Here is a 13,009-nt window from a genome sequence, read left to right as displayed (position 1 = left end):
TATGTCCAAGGCCAGCATTCACCGAGAGTTGCTGGGACCATCTAGAAACATCTACAGTTGAATTCAGATCTTAATAATCTCAGAAGTGACTTCTATCAACTGGAGGTTTTATTTTCCACCTCCCTTAGTGTGCTATTCTAGGTGAAAGTGCTACCATAGGGAGAGAGCATCTATAAAATTTAAGCTCTAATTTGAAGAAAAGGGGATGAAGGAGAGTCCCTCATGTCCTCTTAAATACAAGTAATTGTGCACTGTCCCCACAGGTGAAGAGGTATTGCTTATCCAGGAGAAACTGGATGGAATAAAGACTCGCTATGCAGACATCACAGTCACTAGTTCCAAGGCCCTCCGAACCTTAGAGCAAGCCCGGCAGCTAGCCACCAAGTTCCAGTCTACTTATGAGGAACTGACCGGGTGGCTCAGGGAAGTGGAGGAGGAGCTGGCAGCCAGTGGAGGACAGTCTCCCTCAGGGGAGCAGATACCCCAGTTTCAGCAAAGACAGAAGGTGAGTTGATGTTTCACGCTGTAAAGGGAAAGAATGTTTTTACCAGTCCTTAAGTTCAAAGGTTTAAGTGTCATCACTAACGTTCTCAACCTTAAATCTAAACCAAAAAGTTCTACCTGCCTCCTTTCTTGTTTGCTCATGGACAGTAAGATTTGACATAAAGGCAGACTTACATAAGAGCACTTGTTATGGTCTGAAGGGGGGCGGGGGAAAGACAGATCCCTGGGAAGTTTGCCTCACATGTAACATTTTAAAATTGACTCATTCCCTAGAGAGTACTTCAGGATTCTGTTTGATTGTCCTACAGGATCTAGTGCAGTTCTGGATGTGCAGAAATGTACTATGTAGGTACTTCTTGAGTTAAATGCCCTTGGTTAAAGTACTTTATCATTTCTATTGATGTAAAGAAAAAAAAAAAAAAAAAGGAAGAGGCACTATTTGTTCTATCCAGAGATAGTGTGGCCCGAGAAGTGTTGCAGACAGTTCTAAGCAGCAGCTTAGCCTAAAGTCAGGCTGTGGAATGATTGAAAAATCTGAGACAAGAAGAAAAATAAGTGGAGGAAGGAGGTCAGAGCCCTGCTGAGATGTGTGGTAGAGATAGCCCTTTCCACCCAGCACAGCTGCTAATGTGCTTAATTTAGCAAGGAATGGCCTGAAAACTTTTTTTCCCCTCCTTAGGAATTAAAGAAGGAGGTCATGGAGCACAGGCTGGTGTTGGACACAGTGAATGAAGTAAGCCATGCTCTCTTAGAGCTGGTGCCCTGGAGAGCCAGAGAAGGGCTAGATAAACTTGTGTCTGATGCCAATGAACAGTACAAGCTGGTCAGTGACACTGTGGGACAAAGGGTGGATGAAATTGATGCTGCTATTCAGAGATCACAGCAGGTAATGTTTATAAACACCTCTGCAATAATGTTTTAGGCAGCAGGGATGTATGTGTGAAGCACAAAATTATGACCCACATAAATACAGGCTCAGAAATAAGGATAACGAGATTAAACCAAATCTGATGCAACAAATTATTTTAGTGATAGGAAGTGATTGGGTTAAGATATGTGAAGATGGATCTCAGTTTGACACAAAATATTTTTTTTAAGTTTGTTTATTATTTATTTTGAGGGTATGGGGGAGGGACAGAAAGAGATGGGGAGAGAGAATCCCAAGCAGGCCCTATGCTGTTTGTGCAGAACCTGACATGGGGCTTGAACCCACAAACCTGTGAGATCATGACCTGGCCGAAATGAAGAGTTGGACACTTATCCGACTGAACCACCCAGGCACCTCTGACCCATAATATTTGAACCTTTTTGAGCAGATGGGAATTTGCAGTAGAGTCTGTATGAGCCCTCTTCTTAGCTACTGACTGGTTAAGAGGCAGGTTCTGATAGTAGATTATATCTAAGATCAGAAGGTCCAAATGCACCCCAATCTTAGTTTGACATAATCAACTGTTTTAGTATTAGCTGGAAGAGGGGAAGGAACCAAGAACTATATTTACTATGAAATATGCTAACCAAAATAGAGCCATCCAAAATAGAACCTCAGTAAACACAGGTGTCCTATTTCCCTCAATCTGTTTTCCTTCCTGCTTTCTGGAGAAAGTTATTTGCTTTCCTTTGTAGCTGGATATGCACCTATTAACGTGTCATGGTGCAGAGTAAATATAACATGACTTCTTGGGTTCATAGTAATAAGCAAATGCTTTGTGAACCACACAAAAGTTTGCTGTGACTCCCGAGTGCGTCCCCAACATGTCTCTAATGATATCCCTAATCTTGGCCAGATATTTCAGTATGAGATTTATCATGCTTGGGAGAAGCCTACTTTCCTCTTTAAATATTAGTGTTTGTTGGCAAAGTTAAAGAAGAGAAAACATTGGGGGATCTCATTAAATAATAGTCACATAGAGCAAGTTCTTAGTTTTCTTTGTTTCCGCAGAACCCTTTAAAGGTATGGTGTTCTCCTGGGTTTTTTAGCTGCTTCAACTACTAGAGTACTTCCAAGTTAACTTGACTCAGCTGTCTGTTGCCATATTTAACCAATACGTTTAAACGTATGGCTAAAACTACTATTCAGTATATGGGTAGAAAACAGAATTGACAGACGGGGAGAACAGAGCCTCATAAAAGCTTTGTGATTGGGGCGCCTGGGTGGCTCAGTCGGTTGAGCGGCCAGCTTCGGCTCAGGTCAGATAATCACGTTTGTGGGTTCGAGCCCCGTGTCAGGCTCTGTGCAGACAGCTAGCTCAGAGCCTGGAGCCTGTCTTCAGATTCTGTGATTCCTTCTCTCTGACCCTCCCCCTCTCATGCTGTCTCTCTTTGTATCAAAAATAAATAAAACATTAAAAAAAATTAAAAAAGCATTGTGATTAAAAGTATAGTCGTAAGAGTGTCAGTTTCCCATTGTTTTGTCTAGCTATAGGGCCACTAATTGGGTTGTATAACTTCTTTATAAAGAAATTGAAATAAGATCAACTCCTATTTATTGAAGTATAATCAGTTACAAATTATCTGCATCTCGATTTCTGATTTTATGAAATTTTCCCCAGTTTTGACTTTACTTTGTAGATATAAACCATATTAGTAAAAAATCCAGGCCTTTCTGTGTTGAAGAGATGATAATTCTAAGGAGTATAAATTATTATACGTAATTTGTTCATTTTTCTTTAATATGCCTATTAGTATGAGCAAGCTGCTGATGCAGAACTAGCTTGGGTTGCTGAAACAAAACGAAAGCTGATGGCCCTGGGTCCAATTCGCCTAGAACAGGACCAGACCACAGCTCAGCTGCAGGTACAGAAGGTAAGTGTAACACTGACGTATCCGCTGTGTCCTAAACTAGAAGGATCTTCACTGGCTTAGAGTAACCATGAGAGTTTCTGACTGCCTCAGGCAGAATAATGCAGTTTCATTGTGGTGGCTAGAGTTTTAAAATATTTGGTAAGATGAGGAAAAGATTCTTTTGCTTTGTGAAGAGGGAGCGATAGGCCCATTAATCCAGCAAAGAATAGTTAGCAGTTTTCTGGATGATTTTTAAGATAGATGATACTTTTGTAAACTACTAAAAGATAAGCATGGAAGATGTATGGATAGGCAAAGTGTCAAACTTTATAGACCAGTTTTGATGTGGCTTAATCGGAGCAAGGAATTTTTCATAAATTGCCTAATAACATTTCAGTAACACAGGCTTGGGGTTCTTTTACTTCGTGACCTAACTATAGTTCACTTTGAAAGGCTTTCTCTATTGACATCATTCGACACAAAGATTCAATGGATGAACTCTTCAGTCATCGTGGTGAAATCTTTGGCACATGTGGGGAGGAGCAAAAAGCCATATTACAGGTGAATTGCATTTATTTGTTTACTGTGTTTATCCTGTCTCGATGGTAGTGAATCAGTATTGTTGTGAGATGACAGAGAAGGTTCTTCCCCCTCTTATTGATAATGGTGTTAAGGTGCAATTTGATGTTCTGGGGGATCCATACCTCTAACCCTATGTACACAAATAAATAGTCCTATCATATGATGTGAAATATATTGCAGGTCCATTTTCTTTGTAACAGAGGAATTGCTGTTTATCTTCAGTCCAGAAGGATCTTCGAGTTACCTAAGTATCTATGATAGGGTTTTCAGACCCATATGCAGATATTTTTTCTTCAGGCCCTTCTAAATGACCATACCCATTTCTAAAAGGATTGGCCAAGAGAGTTGTTTGTAGACCAGTTTGGCTTGTTCTTAAAAAAGTTATGGTTAATCACTGTTGCCTCAGAAATGTTCATAAATTGACCTGCTCACTTTAAGCATATGAAGCCTAAGTGTCTGGTTTGTGGAGACATTTTTATCAGAGGGAAAAAGACAAGTGAATGTTAATGGGGAAAGGGGCCATTACAGCCCTTGAGATGTTCTGTTTAAACTGACTTGCCATAATAATGCTGTGTCTGAAGTTGTAGGTCATCTCTAAGAGGTTAATGCTGTGTTGTGCTTGCTCTGTTTGACTGTCTTTGAAACTACTTTCATGTGTTAAATCTAGAAACAATGCATATATATGATATGAAAAAGTACAAAATTCAGATAAATATAAAGAAAATTAAGTCAGTTGTAATTTTGCTCAATCCATTTCATACATAAAAATCTAAAGAAATTCTTTAGTTTTTAATGGGTATATACCTACATTTTTCCTTAAAAGAAGAGTTTGTAATAGTAATAATTTTATATTTTGTTGTTCATAGGAAAAGACAGAGTCTCTAATACAGCAATATGAAGCTATTAGTCTGCTCAATTCAGAGCGTTACACCCGCCTAGAACGGGCTCAGGTCTTGGTGAACCAGTTTTGGGAAACTTACGAAGAGCTCAGCCCCTGGATTGAGGAGACCTGGGCACTGATAGCACAGTTACCTCCTCCGGCCATTGATCATGAACAGCTCAGGCAGCAGCAAGAGGAAATGAGGGTAAGGAGCATGCCAGGTTTTATGTAATTGCAGAACTGAAAATTGTCTCCACGCTTTACTTTAAAACAACATATTTATTAGTGCCTACCAAGTGGAAGTTCTGTTATGAAGTTAAGTCTTAATCAGAATTTTTGCGTGCGCGCGCACACACACACACACACACACACACATACCTGAATTATTTCCTTTGTCCTTAATATGAATCCGTTAAAGAGCATGGAGATGTCAGAAACCTAGGTACTCCAGAAGTAAAGAACTATGTAAACATCAAGGGAATTTTAAATCTTTCCAGCTATGGTGGGGTGTTGGTGAGACTTGGGGTATGGTTGGGTGGCTTTTTCCATTTGGGGATGCCCTAGCTGGAATGAAACAATGTCAGAAAGCATTAGCTAAATGTAGTTTAGGAAGAAAAGAAATTTGTAGACACTTCAACTAATGCCGTTATCATTCAAGATAGTTTTTAATGTCTCTTTAATTTGTGGTTAATGGCGGCTTGTGCTTATTCTTTTCTCTGTATTCCTATACATGGATGGATATAAACTGGAAGGAGCCAGCAATAAAGTCAAGGAGTGGTTGGATTACTTGAAATATTGCTGTTTGTGCCTTGTCCTGATAATGTCTCTCATTTTGGGGTGGGGGACAGATATTTAACCATGAAAATTAAAATATAGTGCATGGAAGTATTTATAAGTACAGAAGAGGGAGATTAAACGATCAGCAGGGAGGGGAAGGGGGAGTGAGAGAGGATGTGTCTGGGAAGGCTTCCCGATGAACTGGCTTTTGAAAATTAGGGGAATTAGGTAGCATTAGAACCTTAGGGCTTAGATGGGGGTTTTTTTCTTCTCTGTGAATGGTGAGATGCTGGGACTTGCTGGTTTTTAGAAATTCCATTTGTTCCTCTCAAAGTTGATATGAGCTCTGATCAAAGTATTTAAATAAATAAACTGGTATAAAAATGCTCTTTTTATTTTTTTACATAGCAACTCAGGGAATCCATTGCTGAACACAAACCCCATATTGATAAGCTGCTAAAGATAGGCCCACAACTAAAGGAGTTAAACCCTGAGGAGGGGGAAATGGTGGAGGAAAAATACCAGAAAGCAGAAAACCTGTATGCCCAAATAAAAGAGGAGGTGCGCCAGCGGGCACTGGCTCTGGACGAGGCTGTTTCCCAGTCGGCTCAGGTATGTGTATGTCTTAATGTCATGTTCCCTTCAACTACCCTTTAGTCTAAGCACGAGATCTCTGTATCAGGTGTGTGTCTGTGGTCTGGAATGTCTAGACCAACATGCAGATGATATGTCATCAGTAGGCCAGTAACCTGTGCCTATTACCTTCAATCCAAGGAAGAGTGGTATACCAACACTATGGCTGGTTGCCAGGGGGTCTTATCTTGGCTGAATATATTGCCTGTTGACTGTTTCCTTGAAAACTTTCTATTGTGAGGAATCTTTAGCAGGGATGATTTTGGATAAATTCACCTTGAAGCAACAAATATGGCAAGAAAAGAGAGATTCCCATCAGGCCTGTTACTTTCGAGACTTAGAAGACAGCACATTAGTTTTCTTAAGAGACCACGAGCTAGTTCCTGGTGCAGAGAAAGATGCTTGACTAGGGAGAAGAAAGAGCCAAAGAGAAACATAAACCACCAGCAGTGGAGTTTAAAGCATGTAACTACATACTTTTCAACTAATATATTGCTGTTAGTGGTATTTTTGTCATGTCTGGGTATTTTATTCCTATGTTTAGTCTCAATACTCTTGGTTAATATTTGTACTTACTCAAGTTTTTCCCCCCACCTTCCGTCCCATCTCTCACTCACATTGTGGAATGTGTTACTTTGTGTTGTTGCTGCCTGCTCCTGTCCTCCCCACATCGTCACATTTCATTGTTGTGTTGACCGCGCCCACCATTACAGATTGCAGAGGTAAGGTACCCACCCCTGCTGGGATTAGGGGGTTCTTGTGAAGCTGAGAATTGAGAAGATATCCCGATAAGGAAATCTCCCTTAACTGTAGTGGAAGAAGTTTTATTAGTGTGGTTTATTATGCCAGTCTCACTTGGGGTGAAACCTAGAAGTGAGGGAGTGGTGGGGAGTGATTTTGTTGAGGAAATCCCACTGTGTCTCCCATGTAAGACACTTACCATTGATAAGCCTCATTCCAGTGAATCCAGAATTGGTTTTAGAGAACTTCTTAAGGGGGAAAGTTTATCTGCATTGCACCCTTTTCCCTTCTCTGCTTCAGATTGTAAATGAAAATTTTATAGTCATGTTATTCAAAGTACCTGAAAAGCAGGAAGGTAAATTGTTCTTTTAGAATAAGGACAGATTTGGCCTTCCTTAGTCACCTTTCATCATGCCAGCCTTTTCCTTTCTCACTATTACATACGGTGGGTTATTAAATTGCATGCCAGGATACCTTTAATCTCCAAGTCATGTGGCATATTAAGTTCCCATCCATTTACACAGTTGGTGGAGGGCCTCTAACTTGTTGGTCTAATCTGTTGCATGCAGCTGTCATCTGAGATGTTGACACACTGACTCTCACCAGTTTCATGGTCTTGTCCCTTCTTTGTCACACTAGTTGGGATCGGGGAAGTACTGTGACAGCACTAATGACTTGAGTTGATTTCTGGCATATTACTTGATATCTTTTTTTGTTTTGAAAATAAACATTTACTTACTTTTTTTGATGCGCCAGCACTGGTGTGCTATGCCCAAAACCATCTCTTAGGCAGACCTAACACTTGACAGCCATCAGGCTAAACTGAATGCAAGTTACCTGAAACAGTAGTAGCTTTATACCCTGTTATTCCCTAACATTTCACCCAGAAGTGTGATGAAGTAGTATTGCTGTGATGGCTGACATTCCAACGTCTGTTTAGTTCCATGATAAAATCGAGCCCATGTTGGAGACTCTGGAGAATCTCTCCTCTCGCCTGCGTATGCCACCCCTGATCCCTGCTGAAGTGGACAAGATCAGAGAGTGCGTCAGTGACAACAAAAGTGCCACCGTGGAGTTGGAAAAGCTTCAGCCTTCCTTTGAGGCCCTGAAGCGCCGTGGAGAAGAGCTCATCGCGCGATCTCAGGGAGCCGACAAGGACATGGCTGCAAAAGGTGCTTAATGAATCTAATTATTTTTAAAGAAAACCAGTAGAGTAAATTCTAGGCTGTGCTTACTCCAGCATCCCATCAGATATACTTCACTGAATGTAAAGGCAGTGACCAAGTAATTGGAAAGTCATCTGAAAGTCATTTAGAATTCAGAACACATCTCCCCATTGAAACAAGACTGCAATTGATAGTTGGATTCCTAGGTCAGGAAACAGATGCTCTTTTAACCCCAAATATGAATCGCAGTGTCTATAGTAAAAGGCGAAAGATTTATGCGATCTGAAGAGAAACCAGAGTATCACAGTGTCTATACTAGAGTATAACTACCAACATTTTCCATGGGAAACAGTGAGTTTGACACAGAACACTGGAAATAGAGTTCTCATCTCAGCTCCTTTATGTTAGCACTTTTGCATTTGAGCAGTACCTTTATATTACGTGATAACTCATTTTCACACTACCTCTGTGATCTCTTTGTGTGGGAGACCAGCATAAATGGAAAATACAAATGTCGGAATAATAATAAAACAAAGGTTGAAAACTATCCTTCGGTTATAAACTTGTAGAGCTTTTTTTTTTTAATGTTTTTATTATTTTTTTTTTTTGAGAGACCACATGAGCAGGGAAGGGTCAGAGAGAGAGAAGGAGATACAGAATCTGAAGACTGGCTCCAGACTCTGAGCTAGCTGTCAGCCCAGAGCCCGATGTGGGGCTCGAACCCATGAACCATGAGATCATGACTTGAGCCAGAGTCAGACACTTAACCAACTGAGCCACCTGGGCACCCCAACTTGTAGAGCTTTTTTTAAAGGATAATTTCAGGGGAAAATGTGAGAACTAGGTGAAATTTCTGATGAAGCAGATTCAAGTGTTCAGAGAAGTCCTATTCCTATCTGTTCTTTATTCCCTCAGAAATCCAGGACAAATTGGATCAGATGGTATTCTTCTGGGAGGACATCAAAGCTCGAGCTGAAGAACGAGAAATTAAGTTCCTTGATGTCCTTGAACTAGCAGAGAAATTCTGGTATGACATGGCAGCTCTCCTGACCACTATCAGAGACACCCAGGACATTGTCCATGACTTAGAAAGCCCAGGCATTGACCCATCTATAATCAAACAGCAGGTTGAAGCTGCTGAGGTAAGACAGAAACAAAACCTTGTCTTTTATGTGTTTGTCCTCTAGAAAATCACTTTATCCAAGTACGTTGTGTTAACTGCTTACCCAGGCCTATTTCCTTAAGAGGTGGGAGTGGTTATTGGTTGTTTAATAGGACTTTTTTCCACTTGAAAAAAATACGTGCTCGTTATAGTAGAGAATTCTCCTCTTTTAATAAATACAGGTTTTACCACTTGGATACTCTACTACAACCTCCATGATTATGATATAGTCTAGTTCCATCACTCAAAAGTAATCCTTTTGTCAATTTTAAGCTTAATTCAAATTAATAGAATGTACTTTATGATTTTAATCCTCTCTGTAGTGTATATTATTTCTCAGGTAAATTTCTTTTTCCAAGTGAATTTCTTTACCGTAGAAAAATAGCAGATAGAAAAGAAAATAAATTCTGGATTCATCATCCAGAGATAATAATTATTACTTTGACCTACCTCTTTTTAGTCTTTTGGGAGTGCCTAGTTTTTACACAATGCATTTTTCATCTCATTTTGTCTCTTTTTATATATTTTTAAATTTTTTTTAATTTATTTATTTTTGAGAGCCAGAGACAGTGTGAGCAGGGGAGGGTCAGAGAGAGAGGGAGATACAGAGTCCGAAGCAGGCTCCAGGCTCTGAGCTAGCTGTCAGCACAGATCCTGACACGGGGCTCGAACCCATGAACCGTGAGATCATGACCTGAGCCAAAGCCGGACGCTGAACCGACTGAGCCACCTAGGTGCCCCTCATTTTGTCTCTTTAACATTAGGTCCTGCCTATCTTGATGTTAGTCTTTTATTTCCGCCATTCTCCCCACTCGCTGCCACTGTTGTTGCCAGTGCATGAAGCAGTGTTTCGGATCTGGCTCTGGCACAGCACTGACTTTCTTTAAGATTATACCACCTAGCATTTCTATTATATTAGTCTCTTGGCTCTAAAGTTGGTGGCTTGTACCATATTATTTTAGCCTTGTTGATATACTTCCCCATGATAGATTTTAGGCTGTAGATTATAATGTCCTTGGTGGGGGGGTGCCTGGGTGGGTCAGTTGTTTGAGCCTCCGACTTCAGCTCAGGTCATGATCTCAAGGTATGTGAGTTCAGGCCCCATGTCAGGTGAGCTCAAGCCCCTCTCCAGGCTCTGCACTCTCTTTCCCTCTCTCTGCGCCTCGTGGGATTCTCTCTCTCTCCTCCCTCCACTCAAGCACATTCTCTCAAAAAAAAAAAAAAAAAAAAACCTCTTTGGCAGCTGGAAGAATAAACCTTTGGTAAGTTATTAAAGCTCATTAAAAATAAATTAAGAAAATAAAGCTCATTAGGCCTTTCCAAGACTATTTTTTATATATTGTTATATATAAAAATATATTTCATATATACATACTGTGTGAAAGAGAGAAATAAACTAAGTCTGAAGTTTCACTGTTTATATGTGGAATATTAAGGACATTGAAAGGCTTCTGTAAAATTGACAGTTCTGTTCAACATCTGCTGTTGATGGGAGTATAAATTACATTTGCAAAGTTTGGGAAGTTCTGTTCTGCTTTCTGTTTTGGCTTATGTTCTGTTCATTTACATGTAGACTATTAAGGAAGAGACAGATGGTCTGCATGAGGAATTGGAGTTTATTCGAATCCTTGGAGCAGATTTGATTTTTGCCTGTGGAGAAACCGAGAAGCCCGAAGTAAAGAAGAGCATTGACGAGGTATGGAAAAGTGGATAAGAATTCAGATGAAACATTAGTGGACTCACAGGGAAGAGTTATATTAATTAGTCTGTTTTTCCCCCAGCTGAATAACGCATGGGAGAACTTAAACAAAACCTGGAAAGAAAGGCTAGAAAAGCTCGAGGACGCCATGCAAGCTGCTGTGCAGTACCAGGATACTCTTCAGGTGAGAGGCCACCTGGTAGCCAGCACAGAAGTAAGGTCCATGGTCTTTGTCATACTTCGGATCTAGCGTCTGAGTGGATCACCTTTACAGGACTGGAGCATCCTCAAAACTAAGATGGTGCTGCTTTGGTATTTCCAGCTGAAGTTTTCCATTCCTAGTGAGAAAAATACTGACCTCCAGATTTCTACTCTTCTTGCCATGTTCTTCATCACCATATTTATCCTCAGGGTAGCTATACAGTAAAGCAGGCTTTACTGTGGAAGTCATTACTTGCCAGAAGGTTCCAGAACCAAGTGACCTTGAAGCATGGCTTGGTACTGTAGTTTTACCACATCCTGAGCTTGCTAGGTGGCCTTGACAAATACTAACTGCTATTCACATTTAGTTTTTCCAGAGTGTAGTTTATTTTGGACATTATCCTAATAACACTGGCTCTATTCTTAAATCCTCATATTACTAGAATAAAGATCATTATTCCTTACCTCTGTTCCCCACCCGAAAACACAGACAGCACAAGGTACTTTAATTTTTGTCTGCTTATGTCAGCGGAGATCATGCTAATTCTTTGGTTTTTGACTGCTTGTATTTCTATTTTAGGCTATGTTTGACTGGCTAGATAACACTGTGATTAAACTCTGCACCATGCCCCCTGTCGGCACTGACCTCAACACTGTTAAAGATCAGTTAAATGAAATGAAGGTTTGTAAATGGGAATGGCTTTTGAAGAAGAGTTACTTCTTTTTTGCTTTTAAAGGCTTGGTTTGATTAACATTAAGTATGTCTTTGGTAGGAGTTCAAAGTGGAAGTTTACCAGCAGCAAATTGAGATGGAGAAGCTTAATCATCAGGGTGAGCTGATGTTAAAGAAAGCTACTGATGAGACGGACAGAGACATTATCCGAGAACCGTTGACAGAACTCAAACACCTCTGGGAGAACCTGGGTGAAAAAATTGCCCACAGACAGGTGAGGCAGATGGTAGAGTGGGTCAGTGGACAACTAGTTCCCTTTTTCTAATACCCTGCCAAACGTTCCCTTTATGTCTTTTTCTGAGTAGCATAAACTAGAAGGTGCTCTCCTGGCCCTTGGCCAGTTCCAGCATGCCTTAGAGGAACTGATGAGTTGGCTGACTCACACTGAGGAGTTGTTGGACGCTCAGAGACCAGTAAGCGGAGACCCAAAAGTCATTGAAGTTGAGCTCGCAAAGCACCATGTAAGTGTCCTCAGTTTTCATCTCTAAGCCTGTTGTCTTGAGACCCAGTATTGTACCAGAAGCCTCTGGATATTGTGTGTACCATTGGGAACCAGGCTTGATGATATCTGTGGATCTAAGTTATGTCGTTCAACATCTTTTAGGTTCTAAAAAATGATGTGCTGGCCCATCAAGCCACAGTGGAAACAGTCAACAAAGCTGGCAATGAGCTTCTTGAATCTAGTGCTGGAGATGACGCCAGCAGCCTAAGGAACCGTTTGGAAACTATGAACCAATGCTGGGAGTCAGTGTTACAAAAAACAGAGGAGAGAGAGCAGCAGCTTCAGTTGACATTGCAGCAGGTACATGTGTTGTCTAAGTTAGGGAGGTGGAGCTGTGCACATAACATTTGGAAGAAAGCCTATCTGAGTCAGCGAAAGGAAAACAATTTGGGAAACGTCCCACCACCCCCCTTCCCTTCACCCTGGCCTCCGCTCCATTTCTTTTTTTTTAATTTTAATTTTTTACATTTATTTATTTTTGAGAGGGAGACACAGATTCTGAAGCAGGCTCCAGGCTCTGAGCTGTCAGCACAGAGCCCGATGTGGGGCTTGAACCCACGAACCACAAGATCATGACCTAAGCGGAAGTCGGACGCTCAACCAACTGAGCCACCCAGGCGCCTGTGCCCGTGCCCCCCCCCCCCCCCC

General features: G+C 41.0%; 1 protein-coding gene across 8 annotated transcripts in view; it reads left to right on the top strand.

The window, feature by feature from the left end:
- Positions 1 to 13,009, top strand: part of MACF1 (microtubule actin crosslinking factor 1) — a 324,783-nt gene that overhangs the window by 278,801 nt on the left and 32,973 nt on the right. For 6 of the 8 annotated variants that reach the window (XM_029947032.1, XM_029947031.1, XM_029947028.1 and 3 more), the window contains 15 exons: positions 264 to 505; positions 1,184 to 1,390; positions 3,187 to 3,306; positions 3,739 to 3,846; positions 4,734 to 4,952; positions 5,933 to 6,136; positions 6,871 to 6,879; positions 7,839 to 8,070; positions 8,980 to 9,206; positions 10,800 to 10,922; positions 11,008 to 11,109; positions 11,707 to 11,808; positions 11,900 to 12,073; positions 12,165 to 12,320; positions 12,464 to 12,661. In XM_029947032.1, the coding sequence (XP_029802892.1) occupies positions 264 to 505; positions 1,184 to 1,390; positions 3,187 to 3,306; positions 3,739 to 3,846; positions 4,734 to 4,952; positions 5,933 to 6,136; positions 6,871 to 6,879; positions 7,839 to 8,070; positions 8,980 to 9,206; positions 10,800 to 10,922; positions 11,008 to 11,109; positions 11,707 to 11,808; positions 11,900 to 12,073; positions 12,165 to 12,320; positions 12,464 to 12,661 (2,423 nt within the window). The remainder of the gene's footprint in view (positions 1 to 263; positions 506 to 1,183; positions 1,391 to 3,186; positions 3,307 to 3,738; positions 3,847 to 4,733; positions 4,953 to 5,932; positions 6,137 to 6,870; positions 6,880 to 7,838; positions 8,071 to 8,979; positions 9,207 to 10,799; positions 10,923 to 11,007; positions 11,110 to 11,706; positions 11,809 to 11,899; positions 12,074 to 12,164; positions 12,321 to 12,463; positions 12,662 to 13,009) is intronic. The other 2 variants (XM_029947033.1, XM_029947029.1) reach the window with 1 other exon arrangement.

This window comes from Suricata suricatta, chromosome 8 (genome assembly GCF_006229205.1).
Source record: "Suricata suricatta isolate VVHF042 chromosome 8, meerkat_22Aug2017_6uvM2_HiC, whole genome shotgun sequence".
Lineage (NCBI taxonomy): Eukaryota > Metazoa > Chordata > Mammalia > Carnivora > Herpestidae > Suricata > Suricata suricatta.
This window is presented reverse-complemented; position numbering and strand designations above follow the sequence as displayed.